At 48.2% G+C, this 21,205-nt stretch overlaps 1 protein-coding gene across 3 annotated transcripts in view; it reads right to left on the minus strand.

Annotated features, from left to right (window-relative positions):
• The window catches only part of Sp3 (phosphatidylinositide phosphatase spermathreecae), a 91,368-nt gene that overhangs the window by 28,590 nt on the left and 41,573 nt on the right, over positions 1–21,205 (minus strand). For all 3 annotated transcript variants that reach the window (XM_077688245.1, XM_077688247.1, XM_077688246.1), the window contains 4 exons: positions 19,765–19,893; positions 19,370–19,440; positions 8,868–9,110; positions 6,580–6,651 (listed from right to left, as the gene is read on the minus strand). In XM_077688245.1, the coding sequence (XP_077544371.1) occupies positions 6,580–6,651; positions 8,868–9,110; positions 19,370–19,440; positions 19,765–19,893 (515 nt within the window). The remainder of the gene's footprint in view (positions 1–6,579; positions 6,652–8,867; positions 9,111–19,369; positions 19,441–19,764; positions 19,894–21,205) is intronic.

Consider the following 21,205-nt stretch of genomic DNA (forward strand, 5'->3'; position numbering starts at 1 on the left):
ATTCTGCAGCCTCCGAGACGACTATATACAGCTTCAATGTATTCTCTCTACACGGTAATTTGGCGCTTTACAATTTCCCCAAGGAAAAAATGGGCATAACATTAAGAAGGACCTGCATAGTATGTCAAGGCATTTCGATGTCTTTTTTATTAGATTCCTTTCTTTGATTCTTTTTTTGTGTTTTGTTGTTCGTTTAATTCTAATTTTTGATTTTTTCTTTTCTCCATCGGCACACGGTGTAAGGGCTAGAGTAAGAAGAATTTCAGCTGCTTCCCAACAGCATGCGCCACTGTGAAGCAGCCAAAATGTGCCCCTCGCGTCTGTATCGTGTTAAGGCGAGCGCGCGTGCGCAGGCAGTCCACTGCGCACGCTATCTCTTTCCCTCTTTCTGCATTGCACTGTATAAAACGAGCGCACAATAAACCAAGGGTATTCTTCGCTGGGAGACGGCTGGCATCGGTTACTGATAAGCACGAAACATGGTGTCAGAAGTGGCCACGGGCGATTCTCGGCATTGAAAGACGATACCACGGCCACGGCGGAACCGGACAGAAGCGGTATGGAAGTTTTGTTGAAACCGCCCGAGCACCTGCGGCTGCATGGGGATATTAGCAAGAATTGGCGCCCGTTCAAGCAAAAGTTTGAGCTGTTTTTGACTGCTTCAGCGCCAGCCGCACCCAAGGAAACGCCAACGCCGGGTCCCACCAAGCTTGCGCTGCTGCTCAGCATAGCCGGCGACGACGTCCTCGAAGTGTACAACAACTTCTCCTTCGACCAAGGTGAGGACCGGAATGATTACGCCACAGTAATCAAGAAGTTTGACGAGTATTTTGCCGAGCAGCTAAATGAAGTGCATGAGCGCTACGTGTTTCGTCAACGCGTTCAAGGCGAAGGCGAGCCTACGGAACACTTTCTGAGAGACCTGAGAAGGCTGGCGCAGTTCTGCAACTTTGGCACAATGACGGAATCAATGATTAGGGATCAGCTTGTGTTCGGAACAAAATGTGACAAAGTACGCGAAAAGCTTCTTCGTGACAACAAGCTGACTCTTGCGACCGCAGAACAGCTATGCAAAGCTGCCGAAGTCTCTGCCGCCCGAAACGACATATGGACTCGAGAGCGACAAGTTGACCCAGTTAACGAGGTCTAGAGGCGCTGAACAACCCCCTGAGTTTAAGTGCCCGAGATGTGGGCGAGTGCATGGCCCTCGGAAATGCCCAGCATTTGGACGCATATGTAGAAAATGTGGGGGAAAAAATCACTTTGCCGTCCGTTGCAAAACCACCAAGCAGGTCGCTCAAATTGAGGACAGCGACGAAGATTTTCAGATTCTTGAAGTATCCGTAGATGCTGTTTTGCAGCAAAAAGACTGGATCGTACAAGCCCATGTCGGTCATCACGTACTGCACCTAAAGGTCGACACTGGTGCCCAAGCAAATCTGCTGCCCTACAGCATGTACAAAAAATTGCAGCCCAGTTCGCAATTAAGGGCCAGCAACTCGGTTCTACGTACGTATGACGGAGGAATCATCAAACACATGGGTATTGTCACTGTAAAACTGGCCCTCTCCACCAACACAGCTGACATCGACTTCTTCGTCGTCAAGAAAGGACGTCAAGCGCTGTTGGGACTACAAGCAAGTGAGCTGCTCGGCTTGTTCTCACGCTCTGTGAACGCAGTGTCTACGAACACAAGTGAGCATGTTGTCAAGCAGTTTAAGAAGTGTTCAGCGGCACGGGATGCCTACAACGGCAATACCGGATGGTGTTGCGGGACGACGCCGTTCCTGTCATCCAGACAGCTCGACGAGTGCCACTGGCACTACAAGAGCCCCTCAAACAGGAACTCGACCGCATGGAAAAGGCAGGCATCGTGGTCAAGGTGCAAGAGCCTACGGACTGGGTGAGTCCTTTAGTAATTGCCAGAAAAAAGGATGGCAAATTGAGAGTGTGCATGGACCCCAGAAAAATTAATGAATGCTTGAAGCGAGAACATTTTGAAATGCCACGTCGAGAGGACATCGAGGCTGAGCTTGCGGGAGCAACCATTTTTTCTCGTTTGGATGCAACTTCTGGGTTTCATCAAATACCGCTCCACGAAGAGACTTCAAAAATATGCACTTTCGCCACCCCGTTTGGGCGTTATCGCTTTCTGAGACTTCCATTCGGAATAGCCTCGGCGTCGGAAGTTTTTCAAAAAACTGTGGGTCAGATTTTTGAGTCCATACCGGGTGTACGCGTGTACGTCGATGACATTCTCATTTGTGGCGCGACGAGGGACGAGCACGATGAAAGGCTGCGGGCTGTCTTGGAAGCAGCGCTGAAAGCGGGGCTAACATTCAATGCCGCAAAATGCGAAATCGGAGTGTCCGAAGTTTGTTTCCTAGGCGATATCATATCCGCAAAAGGTATACAGCCAAGCCCTGAATCTGTGAACGTCATGCGGAACATGCCACCACCGACTGACAAGCATGGCGTACAACGCATGCTAGGCGTGGTGAATTATTTTTCTAAATTCGTCCCAGCACTAGCTGAGAAGACACTGCAAATGCGACAGCTAGTGAAAAAAGATGCCGCGTTCGAATGGAATGCCAATCACGCCAAGGAATGGGAACAGCTCTGCGCCTGTTTGAGCAAGAAGCCGGTGCTTGCAATTTTCGATCCTGAACGAGACACAAAGATAACGTCCGATGCGTCGCAGAATGGCATAGGTTCCGCGCTAATGCAGCGTTATGATAGCGCGTGGAAGCCAGTCGCTTATGCCTCGCGCGTGTTGACCGATGCCCAGAAAAGGTATTCGCAGATCGAAAAAGAGGCGATGGCTGTTGTATTCGGGTGCGAAAAATTCCATCACTTTGTATACGGTCGTACCATTGCACTTGAAATGGATCACCGTCCACTGATTGCTATCGCACAAAAAGCTATCGGCGACATGCCACCGAGATTGCAGCGTTTTTTCTTGCGTTTGCTGAAATACCGCTTCCACTTGCAGTTTGTCCCCGGTAAAGAATTGGTTTTGGCCGATCTGCTGTCGAGAGCCTCCGTTGGACCACCAGACGACGAGGCGGACGAAGACGTCGAGATTCATGCCGTTACAACTGTGCAGGCGCTGGTCAGCGAGGCCACGCAAGTACGACTGGCAAGGGAGACTCAAAATGACAGGTACTTGGGAACTGTCCTTGAGTGCCTGCAAAACAGGCAACCCATGGATGGAGAGCTCAAACCCTTCGCCGGAGAACTCTCTGTGGTCAACGGCGTATTGCTCAAAGGATGCAAAGCTGTTATACCGCAAAGCATGCGCCGTGAGATGTTGGATAGGATTCATGATGGGCATATGGGAATAAACAAGTGCAAATCCCGAGCCCGCCGTTTAGTTTTCTGGCCAGGACTGGGCACAGACGTAGAACAGGTTGTCAAGAATTGCGCAACGTGCAGAAAATATTCTTACAAACAAGAAAGTGAGCCTCTCATGATGAGACCCGTGCCGGAGCATGCGTGGTTCAGAGTGGGCGTCGACATTTTTCACTACGCCGGCAAAGCATTCTTGTGTGCGTATGACGCGCTATCAAATTTCCCGGAGGTAGAAGCACTGTACGACACATCGGCTTCTACAGTTATCGAAAAGCTAAGCGCGATATTTGCGCGATACGGCATACCGGCGGAAGTGTGCACCGACAACGGGCCGCAGTTTGCTAGCCGTGAATTTGCCGCATTCTCGAGAAAGTTTGATTTCAAGCACACAACATCGAGCCCCTTGTTCCCGCGATCAAACGGCCTGGCAGAGAAAGGAGTGCAAGTAGTGAAGAGAATTCTGAAAAAAACGACGGAAGGAAACAATGATTTTTGGTTGGGACTCTTGAATTACAGGGCCAGCCCATTGGATGACGGCAGGTCCCCAGGAGAGCTGCTTCAAGGTCGGCGGCTACGCACGCCCCTGCCTGATTTCAACGAGGTCCCACGCATGGCCGTACAGAAGCACAGCCAGGCACGCCGAACGGGTCGTCCACTCAAGCCCTTGGGCGAAGGGCAAGTCGCCCGCGTACGTGGTAAGGACTGGGCAACAAAGGCCAAGGTGGTCAGCATGACGCGACCGAGGTCGTACCATGTCGTCACCGAAGACGGCAAGGTTTTTCGGCGTAACCGACAGCATCTGCTCGCAACTACTGAGCCCTTCCACGTCTCCGCCGACGACTGGGCCGAGGAGAACTCCGATGCACCGCCAGAACAAGCGCCAACACTGGCCCCGCCTTCGGCCGCAAATGCCCAGCCGCAAGTGCCCAGAAGATCGACCCGAGATAGGAGGGCACCCCATCGACTAGTCTACGATGACAATTTTGTGCAAATTCCGTAGTTACGTGGTTACGTTCTCTCTCGATGTTTTTTTTTCTTCTTTTTTTTTTTCTTCCAAGAAAGGAGGATGTATCGTGTTAAGGCAAGCGCGCGTGCGCAGGCAGTCCACTGCGCACGCTATCTCTTTCCCTCTTTCTGCATTGCACTGTATAAAACGAGCGCACAATAAACCAAGGGTATTCTTCGCTGGGAGACGGCTGGCATCGGTTACTGATAAGCACGAAACAGCGTCCTGCCGCCTCGGACTAAGCGACGCGGGCCGCCTCAGCGGTGACTGCTCCGCGCATTGCGAGATGGCACTGCACGTAAGAGGGATGCTGTTGACTAGTACACTATAATGCACATGGATCAGTCGAGGCGGCCATTTTGCTTCTTAGCAGTGTTGCCGGGTGTCCGTACCCGACTGCTCCCGTTATTTACGGACGACATGGGAGGGCAAGGGTGGCGCTCGTCAACTGTGGGGCACTGTTTACTGTCAGATCGCGCAAGTGCGCGGTGGTGTTCATTAGCTCTACACTTATTTTTGAGGAGGGAATTATGTCCGCACAGTCAGTTTAGTTCCTCCCCACCCCTTTTTCCGGAAGGGAAGTGCACGAGCAGCTTTACGTCGCCGAGTTTGGCGGGTGACACTACAAGGCATTTCCAGGTGCTGTGTTCGTGCGAACGGCTGGCTGCATTAGCCATTTGACATTTGGCTATTCAATTTGTGTCGATATAGACCAGATGCTAAAAAAAAAAAAAAAATCTGAGCTCTGTTTGTGTTTTACGAATAAGCCTGTTCACTAGCTGCATCTTATTAGCATGAAAGCATTCTCTAGCAGTGGTTTTGGTGAAAATTGTAAAGAAAAGAAAAGCGACAGGCAAATGCAGTTAAAATAACAAAACAAAATAAAAAATAAAAAAAAGTGCACAGGCAGGATTTAAGCCTACAATCTGCATGAGTGCTGTGCTGCGTTTCCGACTTGTTGACGATGACACGGGCGAGCGCCGCCAGACTGCCACGTACTGCAAGCGCAGCCTAGCTCTTAACATTGTGTACAATTGAGAATTGATTAAATACAGAAATACTGGCAGTCACAGTGTGGATTTTTTTAATAACACTTGTGCAGTAAGCTTTCCTCGAGCCTCCACAAATAAATGACCCCCAGCGACTGTGTTACTTGAGACGGGAAAAGCGACTGCAAATGTGGACTTGTCGCACAGACCCTAAATTCACCTGTCACAGTAAAGTGCTTCTCAGGCCTTTTTTTATATGTTATGATGGCAATTTTGGTTGATTTTGACTCCTCGCAAGCTAAGTTAACTTCAATGACACTTACTCTGGACTCAGCATAGCTCAGATTTTTTACAAGCATAACAGCTGCACATGCGTATACAATGTACAACTCTAGGGAAGCAAAGTCAGTGAAGCGTCGCTAGGCAAAATGTGGATCGCCTGTATGGTAGATGGAGTTATTTTCGATTCATTAGCCGCACCAAGCTATTAATAAAACTTTACAAATAAAAAAAAAAACAGAAGCACATACTTGGAGCACAAGTTTTGTCAATCGACCAGATTTAGGGGAAATCCCCAAGGTGGAGTAAGTTTCTGTAAAGTATGGCTGCATTTAGGTGGATGTCAAACTTTCCTTCACAAATTTTGTCAGAGCACAATTCTCGCTTCAACTGGTCGCTTCAATGTCTGCGTTCCAGGTGCAGGCACCCAGAAACAAAATGGCCGCCCCCACAGGTAACAATAGGAGAAAAGAATGCCGATACCTTAAAAGCCTCTATTTAGTAACACCAGTTTTTCCCATCTGTTCCCAAAGCGTCCAAGCACAAAACATTCAGGACAGATGGGGCACTACTCAAAGCATTTCCTGTCTAGGAGGAAACCAATGAGAAGGAGGAGACCTATGCTGTTCGTTAAAAAGTATATCGAGCAAGAATATAGGCTGGCTCCATAATCTGTGACAATAATAATAAAAATCCAAGATAATTTACACGTCGGGGATGGTGGGTGAGATTGGTTCCCGCGGTCAGGTCGTTAACTACTATTTTTGTTCAACTGTCAAAGTCAGACAATGATCACTTCCGTAAAGTAACATGGTTGAATATGTATGGTCTGCGTGAAATCTGAAAATACCACATGCACTGAAATAAATTCCAAAAACATAACTGCCACAGGACAGGCAACCTGCCCTTATGTACCAAAATGCACACTGGCAATCACACACGTTTGACACTCACTCGGCCACATAGTAGGAGTCCTTGGTAAGCACAAGTATGGAATCCATGTCTGCCTGGCCAGGATCACCAGTCCTGCAAAACCACACATTCTTCACCACCTAAGCAACTGCACTCGCACTAGTAGACTGAACACAGCCCATCAAGCCTCCACAGAGCCATTCCTGGCCAAACATCCCAGAGGTTGCACTTTACCATTTCTGGCTGAAACAAAAATGTTACAGCCTTTTAGGTGAACATAGACTATCTTTTCTTAGAATGTCTACGATTCAAAAATATTTTGATGACGAGCACATGTGCAACTAAGGTACAATTTAACACTTAGGTAACTAAGGTACAATTCAATACTTAATTAAAAATTCGGTTTGTTACGCAAATCATTCTGCATTCTATAGTCTACTTTAACAGCCTTGTTTATACAGTATTCCCTACATCATACGAACTGCTTAGGTGTCCTCGAAATTTTTGCTGTGGGCATGACACAGGGCGTTACATGGAGGGGCAGATTGTATGTGCGCCAGCTTTTGATGGGAAGAAATGTTGGCAACAAGGAGGGTGCGCACTAACTACTGCAGCGGTGGTCCCCGACGAGCCTTGGTGGTCGTCGAACCAGTTTGCGGGCGACACAGAAGCCGCTACCACCAGTTCTCGCCTCAGACACACACTGCCAGAACTACAGCCTGTGAGTCAGGCTGATGCCAGTGATCAAATGACAGAACGTTTACCTCCTTTGTATTTTTATTTCTAGCGCTTTTTTCATTATTTCACAGCAGCCTTAGATTGGCATAAAATGTAAAATAAACATGTTCAACAACAACAACCAGAGCACCCTAAAGGCGCCGTGCATGGAAACAACGTGCATGCACATTGTGGGAGCATACACTCATTGCGCACATCCCATCATCAGGACGCGTTGTCTGCTGCTTGTGTGCTTCGGTATCTAAGAACCGCTCTGCTGGCCTTGACATGGGATTTCGCATGGCGAGTGCTAGCGCCTACAGTAGGAAGAGGCACCAATAAGGTGAACTTTTATTTTGTTGTTTTTACTTATTGAAATCAAATTCACAGTACTTATTGAAGTCAAATTATCACGCCCAACCTTATTGCTATTGAGCGAGTGATGAGTGGGTCAGTGATTCTCCTTTTCTATCAATGCCATATTCAAGAAACTGAACTACGATAGGTTGCCGCAGCTTTAAAAGCCAACTGTGCTCAAAATTTCAACCTCTCGAAAACTTTAATTTTGTATAACCTGCCCAAAAATACTGAAAGATACAAAATATACCAGCTCAAATACGCGTATCCACAGCACGAACGACCATAAAAAATCAGAGATTTTGAAACCGAAATTGAGAAGAGCGCGGCCATTAAAGCCAAGCCACAGCCGGTAAGCAAGCAGCTGCACGCGGCCGGCCGGCTGGAGCGAACCTGTGCGCTACGCTTCGCCTTTGCCGCAGCAATAGGAGAAGCGCGGCCAGCGGTGCTCAACCGGTCCTCCGGTGGGCCGTAGGAAACAGCACAGGGGCGGCCGTAGCATCACTTCCGCTTCATGGCTGTTTGCGCAGTTCGCCAGCAGGTGCAGCGTCGTCTGCGACGGAGCTAGTTCAAACAACGCCTCTAATTAATTAACCACACATTTCATGGGGCTACCAGTCATGTCCCAGTTGGTTTGGTGGTACGTACTGTACGTTTAAAGTGAATTTGAATGCAGTTGGCCTTTCAACCAGGTTGCTTGAAGTATGGCCTTGGCAATGCTGCTGCAACCTGTTCATCAGACCGTGGTGACTGCTAGGGCTGCAATGTGGTGCCGCACGTCGTAGGGGTGAACAGCAACATGTTCTTTCTTTGCAGCCTCAGTCATCGAGGGCACAAGAAACACTGAATAATTTCCGGGCATTGTTCTCGTCGTTCACGGCCCTAGCCACGCTCTTCAGCGGCGGCAGCATGCAAGTAGCAGATGGTGCGCAGCCACCCCGATGACGTGATGTGCACAGCGAGTGACTACACCATTTTGATGCTCTGGTAGCAGCTGCAGCCTGTAAGTGTGAACCCCATACTAGTACAATTATGTGATGCATGCTTTAGTTACAATTACTTACACCCATATCATTTTTTATGTCTGCTTGAGTAACTGAAGTGTGTAGGCGTGCTGTCTGACATGAAGACGTACGAAGGACGGGAACAACGAGAACTGACGAGGGGAAGCACACTACTTTGTCTGCTTTCGGTCTTCAAGCCAAACAGTGCGCCTACACACTTCCACATTGATCCACAGCCCTACTCAGGCTCACACAGGGTCGGCGTCGATGAGGGCCCATCCGCCCAGCACCACCTCGCTTTCGGGAATGAGCATCTTCTTGCAGTGCTCGATGAGCTGCTTGACATGCTCCTGGTGCTCTTGGTCCTGCATCTCCAGCACAGGCTCGTCGTCCTGCTCGGGGCTGACGGCCATGAAGTCCTCCGTCACGGGGTTGCCCAGCATCAGGTCGATGGTGGCCTGCCGGTACGCATCCTTGAACCGGTTCACATAGTACCTGCATTCAGAAGGCAGCAACCCTGTGGCTTCCGAGGGCCACATTGCACACTACGGTGCTGAAACCCCACCAACTGGCTAGCTTATGGCAGGCAACAGCAACCCCTAAAATCCCCCATGACAGGTTATACTCACCGACAAAGCGACGACAGCACTGGCCGAGTGGTACAGAGCATATTGGTCACGATGACTGGGCCAAAAACTACACTATACCAACGCATGACTCCGGGCCCGGCCCGTACAACGGAGTGGACCGCCAACATGGGCCTACCCGCGCATCCAATCATGGGCCAACAACGCTCTGTCCCGAACGAGGTGGCGACGAGGTGCTGGGCAATACCATCTCACATCGTTGTCTCCCTCTCAGTCCCACCGTGAAGCGCACGTGCCATGCTTAAAAGGTGCGAAGAGAAAGAAGGAAGGTTCTCGAGTGAGGAGGAGCGATGACGGTGGTGGGGCAGTTCTCGTCCGCCTGCACGCCAGCCCGCGAGACGACGTAATGATGTGACGTAACTCGTAGGGAATAAGCGTGCTGTGCGTGGCTGAAGCCTACGTTCGCAGGAAGAGGTGAAGGGGATCTAAAGGATCCTTACAACGTACAACAGCATCAGAGTGCGAGAAGAAATGGGCACACAACAGCAAGAAAAAGAGAAGCGGGAAGCAAAGAAAAAGGCAAACAAATCATTTCCCCAATTTTTGTGCACTTCAAACAACGTTCCGTTCCAGAACATGCTACCTTCCGATGAACAAGCGTTACTGCCATTGAGATACCACAAATCAACAGCACTATGCAGAACCAGAAACTGCCTTCCTCCTAAAAGCCGTAAAGGGGCCATGAAGACAAAACACAAATTTGTTTTATTCCAAAGATTTCGTGTTCTACAGTGCCCGCAGTGCTTGTCCGGAAGCAAATGATGTTTGATTCACTGCGAAATTAATCAATTCCAGCTAAAATTTTTATTCTCGCACCAGAACGTGTGTTTGAATGACGTTTGCAATGACATCATAAGAACAGGTCTTTCCGCTAAACTTGGTGTGGAGCAGAGACTTGCTTACTGTTAGTCAACCTAGATGGCGCCACCACACCACCGCAAGCCGTTTTCTGCCTTTGGTTTGTTTGTGACCGTATTTAACCCTCACTTGTTTTTGTTCATAGAGAAAATAATCGTTTCGTGAAACATGGTGCTTGGTGGACAAATAAGGTCACATAAGACACCGTCGCTGGCGTCAATCGGCCAGTGTTGTCTGAGACAACCCCAAAGCCCCACAGTGCTGTGCATCTAAACCAAGCATAGTGCACGCAGTACCAACAGCCGTACGCATCAGTACTTCTATGTTTACGTGTGCTTTCGTAACTTCCACTGTTTGTCCCACCATTCTTACTGATATAAAAAGAATGTGCCCGAAATTTAAGCGCAAATAGCTCGCTCGACAAGCTGATAAATTCTGCCTAATTTGCGTTTGCTTTTTCCGGCCTCCGCCAATCGCAATGCTGGCTGGTATGACATCATAGGTTCTGTTGTGGGAAATGAGCTAGTGGGTCACATGGCCATTCCCTTTTTTCCTAATTATACAGCTTCTTTGAGCGAAGTTTACGTTAAAAGTGGTGCCAGCATGATTCTAATGAGGCAATCTCTTGAATCTCTTGAATGAACCAAACTTGTATTTTGTCTTCATGGCCCCTTGCACAACTACACGCACTCCACACTTGAACGTACTCTGGGACTACCAAAAAATGCCATAAATTCTGCTTCCCTTCTGAAACCATGCGCCCACTTGGGGGCAGCTGGCATGGCCACTTGCCAACAGCGAGCCTTGGGTGCAAGCTGGGCTTCAAAAGTGCCTCATAGACAAGTGGGCGCTCCACTTACAATGCTCTAGCAACCTGTGTGCCCACTTGGAGTCTGAGAGCTCTATTTTTAAGCCACTCCACGCCCACCATACGACTGCAATACCCAACAAGTAACAGCTTCACTGTGGTGACCACAGCTATGGTCCTCACTTCAGCACGAAACTTTCACACCTCCCGTGCCCCACTGTTTCATGCAAGCGCATGTTCCTCAGTTTATTGGCCAAGATGTAACACAAGCCGTGATGCCTTTTTTGCACACCACACAATATATGACGGCCTAGTGAGGTACTGCTCTTGCACCAATCCAATCTCCCTCAAGAACTGGGTGCTACAGTACATTTTCCAACACTCTCAGCAGCAATATTGGAGGCCAAAACAGCAGCAGCTTATGGCTTTCCATAGTGGCAGCCATTCGTGGTCAGTGGCCTTGAGCCAGCACTAAAACGTGGCCAAGCATTCTGATGTGTGAGGGTGCAGACAACATTACTGTCACAGCCTGAAAATTCAGGAGCGGGAAACGTACTGCGAGTACATTGCCGACAATGATACTACAGCAGGGAAGGAAGAAAGGATACATGATTGGGGAAAGCACTGTGCCTGCACAGTGAAGCTCCTTCTTCAGCAGTAAGTGCTCCTACCAATAAGCCACTGTTTTTATGTGCAGTGCCGTACAGGCACATTGAACTGATGTTTGCCAGCTAAGTGGTAGCAACACTTCATGCACCATTGTGGTGTGTGGTACACTTCAGTGTGGACTTGGCAAAACGCTGGCACAGCACACCAGGCACTGGGTGAAGGGGTGGTCAAAAAATCGCCACTCGTTCATCGAAGCCCCAGCGTGCACTGCCCTGCCGACAGACTGTGGGGACCACGTCTGTCCCCATGCCTTACTTAGTGCTAGGAGGCCGGCGCCATCAGCAGCAAGAGCGCGCCGAGTCTCGTGGGCTCTCAAGCGAGACGTGACGCACCCTCCTCCGGCCTGCCCTTTGAGCCCGCGAGCACCCTCCTCCTCCCTGGGAGGCCCTTCTCTCCCACAGAGGCATAAAACTGCGCGCGGGGGCTTCCCCAGGGCCTTTTCTCCATGCACAGTCGAACCGCCTGGTTCCACCAGGAACGTTCCGTTTCCCGATCACGAGGCAAGGCGAGTCTCCCCTCAGGCGACAAACCAAGCCAGCAGCCTACAACAGCTTAGCGAGCTCGCGGGGACTCCGTCCTCCGTCCAAGCTCGGGACAGCCGCACACTTGTACATAGTGCACACTTGACCAACTGTGGAGTAAAGCGCACTTTGTCGACTTTGCCTGCCTCCAAGCTCGTCTTTGGCAGCTTCAGGTGAGTCGATTGGACCCACAGCATTGTGCACGTTGTGGCTCTGGTGCTCGTGTTCTGGCTGACTAGCCTGGTAATACAGCCCATTTATAGCCGAGAACCCCACAAGATTTAACAAAAAAAAAAAAAAAAAAAAACTAGGTGCACTCATAACGGCCTCTGCACAGTATAGGGCGCCTTTAAAACCACTGCTAATAGTCTTGCTTTCTCAGCTGATCTTCAGAGCTTCAAGAGCACAGATGGTGTATACAGAAATGCTGTTCCAAAATGCAACCTCGACAATGAATTAACGCCACCACGTCTCGCATCTTCACATCTAAACATGCAAGTCCTTTACAATTAATTCGGCAACATGGCATGCTTCCGCTGATGTGTACAGGATCTCCACAAAATTGAGCCCTTCACAGCTTGTGAGAGTAAAAAATAGCGGCTGCAATGCATGACATACGGAAATGAAAGCATGGAAACGAGCCGGCATCCTTGGCAAGCAGCACGCATTTCCCATCCACACCCTGCACTTGCACATGGCATGCTATTGTAGAACTTGTTCTGATACTCCATGACCTTGCAGACCAATCAAGTAGCCAATTCGCCATGCAACATGGCCATGTGACAGCATAATTAGTATGCAGGGCTGCAGACCCGGGCATAGGGTTTCATACAATAACAACTAGAGAGGAATCTGGCACTGCGATCCTCCAACGCGATGGGCATGATGGGTAGTTCTGGATTCAGATTGGCACTTGATGGCTTGCGGAAGTTATTACGGATTGGATCGTGCAGCCAGCTTCGTTTTCGTTTTGGACTTGCACGAACGCATTTGCTTAGTTAAAAAGAAGCGTTCAAAAATATGTTTCTCCTTGAACTGAATGCCGCACGCACACGGACGCCGCCCTAAGATAAAATGTTTTATAACCAGAGTTGCAAATCGGGTGGGTTATCAATTCATTGCCGGCACAGCGAGCACGAAAACATGAATTACGGTGCTGTATGCGACAAAGATGCCTGCAAATTAGGAGTTGTGGCACTGCTCATTCAGAGAGAGAGAGAGAGAAAGCACTTTATTGAGCTTGCGCGGTTAGAAGGTGGTTGTGGCTGCCGGTTTGTGCCGGGCAGCTACGTCGGCGGCTCTAGTGACCAGGGAGAGTTGGACCTCCTGGTCTGAGCTCGCCAGTGCCTCCTCCCACTGCTCATTGGAGGAAATGGGGGGAAAGGGTCTTTGATGCATCCCCATATGATGTGGGGAAGGGTGGCGAGGGCTCCGCATGCTTTACAGTTTGGTGAGGGGTAAAGGGAAGGGTGGATGAGGTGGAGCTTGGCTGGGTTCGGAAAGGTGTTCGTTTGGAGGAGTCTCCACGTGTGCTCTTGTGCGGGTGTCAGCAGCACGTTGGCTGAGGGGAGTTTTCTGCGGGAGAGGCGGTAGTGCATGGTTATTTCTTGATAGGAGACCATTCTGTCTCTGGCGGATCTGGCACCATGGTAGGGGAACGTGCTCGCCCCGGCTCAGATAGTAAGCCCTCGAGCCATCCTGTGGGCGGCCTCGTTGCCCTCCAGGCCAGCATGCGCCGGAGCCCATACGAGTTCTACTGGGGATTGTGGTGGGTGCTGTTGGATAATTTTGGTTGCCTGCGGCGATAGTAGGCATGCGGCAAAATTTTGGATGGCCGTCTTAGAATCGGAGATTATGGTTGTAGGGGTTGGCCTTTGTACGAGCGCTAGGGCTATAGCCGCCTCTTCCGCAGTTGCAGGGTTGGAGGTGAGAAGAGTTAGGGAGTTAAGGGGGGGTTTTGGGGGGTCGTTGGTTAGTGCTATTGCGAATGCAGCACGATGCCTATATTCTGCCGCGTCCACATAGATTGTTTCCACTTTGGTGGGAAATCGTTGCTGTAGAGCCTTCACCCTCTGCTCTCTACGTTTGGCGTGGTATACAGGATGCATATTTCTGGGGATCGGTTTGACAGTCAGATTTTTGTGAATTTCAGGGGGTAGGGGGAACCTGTCTTCCGTATTATTGATCTGGTTGATTTTAAGTTGTTTGAGAATGTTGTTTCCAGTTGGGGTTTTAGATAAACGAGCTATTTGGTTCAATATGTGAGCTTCTATAAGCTCTCCGGCAGTATTGTGTACCCCTAAGCTCTCGAATCTGGCAGTGGAAGTGCTTAGAGGGAGCTGAAGCGCCGATTTGTATGCCTTCCTAATTAGTGTATTGACTTTTTGCAATTCAGTTTTAGAGGGTTGCAAGTACGGTAGGGAGTATGTGATTCTGCTAATGACGAATGATTGAATTAGCTGGATTCTTTCGCATTCACATAGGCCTTTCTGGCGGTTGGAGATTCTACTGATGAGGCCTATCGTTTGGGTGACGTGCCGTTCAAGCTTTTTCAGATATTCTGTATTTGCTCTGTTGTTTTGGATGAGCATTCCTAGAATTTTGAGCGCGGAGACTTCTGGTATTGGATCATCCCCAAGAGCAATGTACTTTAGAAGCCGACGATGGTTGCGAACTGCTTAGAACAGCCACACTTTTCGTGCAAAATGCCGACTCCTACGGCGTAGACTAGCAGTAATGGCGGCTGATAGGAACGCAGCTTGATGAATGTCACTAATTCAGGCTGGAATAACTTCTCCAAAAGGTAATTGGTTTCTTTTTTTTTTTAAGAGCACAAAGCTTTTCTTAGTATTAAAAATTACAAGCGCCGAAACTTTTACAAATAGTTTTTAAAGAAGTTCGCGTCCTGCGGTCATCATCACCATCATCATCACCAGCCTATCAGGCAAAGGCCTCTCCCATTAATATCCAATTATCCCGGTCCTGTGCTAACTGCGACCAATTTATCCCCGCAAACTTCTTGATCTCATCTGCCCATCTAACATTCTGCCGTCCCCTGCAACGCTTGCCTTCTCTAGGGATCCACTCTGTTACCCTTAATGACCAACGGTTATCTTGTCTTCACATTACATGCCCTGCCCACGTCCATTTCTTCTTCTTAATTTCTACTAAGATGTCCTTAACACACGTTTTTTCCCTGACCCACTCCGCTTTCTTCTTGTCCCTTCACCTATCATCTTCCGCTCCATTGCCCACTGAGTCGTTCTCAATTTAAGTTGAACCCTCTTAGTGAGCCCCCAAGTTTCTGTCCCAATGGTGAGCACCGGTAAGATGCAGCTGTCATACACTTTCTTCTTCAGGGACAATGGTAGGCTGCCATTCATTAGAGAATGTCTGCCGTATGCACTCCACCCCATTCTTATCCTTATAATTATCTCTGCCTCATGGTTGGGATCCGGGGTCACAACTTGGCCTAAGTAGATATATTCGCTTACCACTTCCACTGCCTCGCCACCTATCTAAAACCGCTGTGCTGTACTGAAGTTATTGATCATTACTTTGGTTTTCTGCATATTAATTTTCAGGTCCACGGTTCTACTCTGTTCGTCTAGTGTGGAAAGCATGCTTTGCAATTCGACCCCCGAGTTACTCAGCAGGGCAACGTCATCAGCAAATCTGACGTTACTGAGGTACTCCCACCTGTTCCCTATCCAATGTTCTGAATACTTCTTGTAAACATGCTGTGAATAACATTGGAGAGATTGTGTCTCCTTGTCTGACGCCCTTCCTTATAGGTATTTTACTACTCTCCTTATGGAGGATGATGGTAGTTGTGGACCCATCGTAGATATCCTTTAGTATTCTTACATAATGCTCGTCTACACCCTGATTCTGCAATGCCTGAATGACTGCTGAGGTTTTGACCGAGTCAAATGCTTTTTCATAATCTATGAAGGCTATATATAGGGGTTCAGTATACTCAGCGCACTTCTCTATCACCTGATTGATCGTTTGAATATGATCCATTGTTGAATAGCCTTTACGGAACCCTGCTTGTTCTTTAGGTTGACTGAAATCTAAGGTTGCAGAAATTCTGTTAGCGATTACCTTGGTAAGTACCTTGTCGACGACTGACAGTAAGCTGATCGGCCTGCAATTTTTCAAGTCCTTCATGTCACCTTTCTTATGGATTAGGATGATGTTCGCGTTCTTCCGAGATTCCGGTACACTCGCGGTCATTAGGCATTGCGTATACACGTTTGCCAGTTTTTCTAGTATGATTTCTCCTCCATCCTTCAGGAGGTCTGCTGTTATCTGATCCTCACCAGGTGCTTTGCCCCCTTTCATTTCTTTCAAAGCCTTCCTTACTTCTTCGCTCGTTACTGGTGGGATGTCTATCTCCTCTGAACTACTTTCTCGTTCGGCATTATCTTGGATGTCCCGGCTACTGTGCAAATCCCTATAGAACTCCTCGGCCACTGTGACTATGTTATCCCTATTTCTGATGACATTGCCTTGCTTATCTTTAAGTGCATACATCTGATTTTTCCCCACGCCAAGACGCCTCTTTACTGCTTTCAGGCTACCTCCGTTCTTTACAGCGTATTCGATTCTCTCCATATTGTACTTCCGTATGTCAGCTGTCTTACACTTATTGATTAACTTCCAAAGCTCCGCTAGTTCTATTCTGTCAGCTGGGGTGGAGATTGTCATGGTTTGCCATTTTCCAATTAGATCTTTCGTCTCCTGGGAAAGTTTACCAGTATCCTGTCTAGCCATTGTGCCCCCGACTTCTACTGCACACTCCGTGATAATGCGTGTAAGGTTGTCGCTGGCTTCCTGTGTCGTAAACTCTGCTTCCTCGGTAAGAGCAGAATATCGGTTCTGCAGCGCGATCCTGAATTCTTCTACTTCACGTCTTACTGTTAGCTCATTAATCGGCTTCTTTCGTACTAGCTTGTTACGGTCCCTCCTCAAATCTAGCTTAATTCTAGATCTTACCATACGGTGGTTACTACACCTTACCCTTCTGAGCACTTCCACATCCTTCACGACGCCAGGGTTATCCTGCTGTAGTTGGCGGCAAATGGCAAACCTACTCCACAAATCTCCTCAACTCCGTGTCTGCCTTTTATTTAAACGCGTGCAAAACCAGTTTTTGGTCACTAACTTTCTTGTTCGCCAAGTAATTTGTAAACGGCGAACCGGGCAATGAGTTTTTTTGTCAGAAAACACAATGTCCGCACTGATAGGCCCGTTTCGATCCTACGCGATCCGGTTCCAGAACTACCCCTAATTCCCATCGAAACATAAGCGCCGCCTTAGTGTTTGCATTGACACTAGTGCCAGTTTCCCCCCTAGTTATTATTGTATGAAACTCTATGGACCCGGGAGGCTGACCTCACACAATCTGTCCTCATTTCGTTTTGTCCACTTTTGGCACAATGAATTTTTTCTGCCTCACAGACCTACTTGCAAGAGGCTGCAAAACTGGCATTATGAAACCCAGTAGCTACCTGTGCCCTTTCATAGGCACATAGTAGTCGTGGCTAAGGTAGCAGTAAGTCCCGTGGTTGGAGCAGGTGGGGTGTGGGTTCAGTTCCTCAAATAGACAAACTGCCCAATGCGTTCACTACAGTAAGATTCAACAGCCTTGAAGCCACTTTGTTACAGGGACTGTGCAATAAGACTGCGGTGCTGTTCCGTGGGTTGCTTTCCAAACTACGCAGTGCCAAGCCAAGCAGACAACACTGGTCTAGTTATGCCGGGATGGTCACTTCGTGGCATGTTGTTTTATGCCGTGAGCTGTGCAAGTGCTTGCTCTAATTCTCCTCTAGAAACCCCAAGTTCTTTCGATTTTTAGCATGTTCATTCCTTCACGACCAGCGAACATGAGAGAGATGCAGTGTGCGACGCTTGAAGGAAGGGCTTGTTTACATTTTGTTGTATGCCCGTGCACGGACAATGGTGTAAATTGTTCTTCTTTTAACACGGGGCCGATAGAACCAAATGGTAGCCGGCGAAGAGGATAAAAATACGCAGTGCACATTTCATTGGTGGTGGACAATCGATGGATCCGAGATTTGTGTCATGCAATTTTCCCACCGGCCCCACCACGAGACGCGGCCAATGGTGGCGCTGACATGGCCGGGCAGCGTGCCTTGTTTAGGTGTCGCACGCTCCCTACTCTTTTCCACCATTGTGTTTTGGCATGAGAACAAATATGGAATCAGCTGAGTGGCACAAGTTTGAAGCCATGCAAAGCCAAATCACTGTGCCTAAATGTTTGTTACTTGCGTAATTCATGCATCTTTGTGCCCTAGCAGCACAAGAGGGCTATCATTATTCCTATGTTCTGGTGAAATATGCTATGCAGTTTCTTCATTTATTTTGTGAAAATGAAAAAACCCTTCGTACAACTAATGTAAAAAGCCACTTGAGTGCTTTTTTTCTTTAAATTTAACTGATTGTTAGCAAGCTTAACCTGTAACAAACAATAAGCTGACAGTAACCATGAAATGGGAGAAAATACAAATTTTGAAGGCTGCAACAGCATGGGAGCATGCTGAAAACGAGTGTGACATCACTGTGGCAGTTGGCACGGCAGCCACAAACAACCCATGATGTTTTGCCTTTAGCCACCCACTACAGATACACTAAAGCTCTAGACTTCCATTACATAGTCAAATAAACTACGCATTTGACTATGTAGTAAAACAATGGACTATGTGGCCACAAACATGGCTTCGGTGAATTCATTAAGTGTTCCTTTAACATGCTAATGTCATCAGCAAAAAGAAATATCTCGAAGAGTTGCAATGTTTTACACTGTGGCCAAAAAACGATATATATCTGTGGTTTTGCTTCACTAGCCAACCTATCAGCCTAAAAATGCAGCAAGCATTATGCATATGTGACAACTACACCCCAAGGTGTCGAGGGCAATAGTCGGTCCAATGGTAGCAAAAAATGTCCACAGAAAACAAGCCTGGAAACATAGGCAAACATGGCCTTTTGGTGGACTTTGGAGCATGCAACGGTGGCAAATTTCAAGACAGGACTAATATTTTCTAAATATATTCCTTTGGGAATGTGTAGATTACAAATGAATACAGTGCATAACATTGCCTGTTGGAAATCTTTTGATTTTAAAGACCAGGATTACTCCTCCCAGATGTATGAGCAAAAGGACCAATGAAAGGACCCACTCCAAACACTTTGGCAAATTTGTGTTTTTACAGAGGCACCAACCTGTTGGCAGAGTTGTAGCCATCTTTCATCATACCAGCCAGGCGCCGGGATCCTGTCCTGGTGAAGTCTCCCTGCAGGCGAAGTTTTGCACACCACACAACCGATGCCCATGACTGCACTGGAAACGGAACTAGCACTGCACGTCCAAAAGTTTACAAGTTGCAAATAGAAGTAGACCACAGGGCTCAAGATAAACAGTTTGGCTTTCCAAGGGCGGCAAATCAATTTAAAACCACACGACTGACCATGGGAAACATTTGATCGATCTGGTGCGACGTATTTAGCAGAATACCCGAACGCAGGGCACTGTGTGACAAAATGCACATAGCATGAAAGGGTAGGCCCCATCATTTTCCCTTGCACATCAAACAAGTCCAGCCATGAATGGAGCACACCTTGAGGGCCGCAGTGCCCGCATACTGGCGGCTGATGATGTCCCCATTGTTGGCCCACAGCATTTGGAAGATGCGGCGGCAAGCGGTGGGCAGGACCCCTTCAGGCGGCAGCAGCCCCAGGCGGACAAACTGCAAAAGCCAGGGTGGCAAAAGTGGCAGGGACTGTGCCGTACACCAGGCCCAACAATCCCCTCCAGCTGTTGGCGCCCTTTGAAAAAACATTTCAAGTGAGGCTTATAAGCCTTTTCATCCGTTCATCTTTCATAAAATCAGGATATGAGCAGTTACATCTTCCTGTCGACTGAGCCAATTATAGGACAGGTAGCACAGCCCACTGGTAAAATGGCAGCTTCCAGGACGAATAAGTTAAAAAGGTCTACAAGACACTCCAGAAACCCATGCCCCTATCCCCGTGACCTACGCTGTGTTTCAACCTCCAGCTTTTGCACATTTCCTCAAGCACAACATAATGAACAAATTGAGCCGATGGTCGTCACCACACACCGGGGAATGTTCCAGCTCTTTATGCGAACTCTCACACTGGCAGATGACAGATGACAAATCGGACCAAGACGAGCACAGTGTTGATAGGGTCTGAAATATGTCCCCTGGGGGTTGAGCTCTAAATACTTAGTTCGACCTGCTCCCCCTAGCCCTCCAAGAACAGCCAGCCCTGCTGTGGATATAGTAGGGCAGTGTGCATAGAATGCTGCACAAACCTTGCTGCCAGAGTTGCCAGGTCTCGCGATTTGTTGCCAAACCGGCAAATTTTTGATACTCGTGGCGACGGAAATTTCAGTGCAGCGACTTGGCTACTTTCTGGCTCATTTGACCAATGGTGATTTCATACATTTCGGGGACCTTCCGACGCCCCACTTTCCACAAAAACGGCCTTATGTGATCTTTAACTGCATTTCAGCCATCAAGACAGAGTGAAAAAACAAAACAGAACAAACGAAACATCTGCTTCTAGGCAGATGATGGTGACCTGGCAAAGTCTAGAATAGGTCCCAATGAATGACTCACTTAACCACACACTACCTTACAGTGCTATTTACTGGCACAAATCAAAATTTACCTTGCTGTTTTTAATATCCAGCCCCTGATATTGTATGAATAGCGTCACAGCCTCCGAGCAACGCCGTCGATTTAAAGTGTAACACTTCAGCAGTTTAAGGTAGCTTGAGATTTCATGCAGAGTAGTCGGAGGTGTGTATGACGATGTACAATAGCCGCGGGAATGTAAACAGGCAGTAAAAGTGGTAAAACATGGTGTGCAGCCAATGCCTGTTTTTTGTCATGTTCTATGCCTGTTCATATGCATTGAATGCTTTATCTAAACCTGCAAATTTTAGCTTCTTTGTAGACAGTCAACCGCTGTCGCCTTCCCACATGACAGCAAACGAATAAGATTTGTCATACGGTTTTCTGCTTCTTGGAA

The sequence above is a fragment of the Haemaphysalis longicornis genome, unplaced genomic scaffold, assembly GCF_048455015.1.
Source record: "Haemaphysalis longicornis isolate Haplotype H1 unplaced genomic scaffold, Haemaphysalis longicornis Haplotype H1 scaffold_1, whole genome shotgun sequence".
Taxonomy (NCBI): Eukaryota; Metazoa; Arthropoda; class Arachnida; order Ixodida; family Ixodidae; genus Haemaphysalis; species Haemaphysalis longicornis.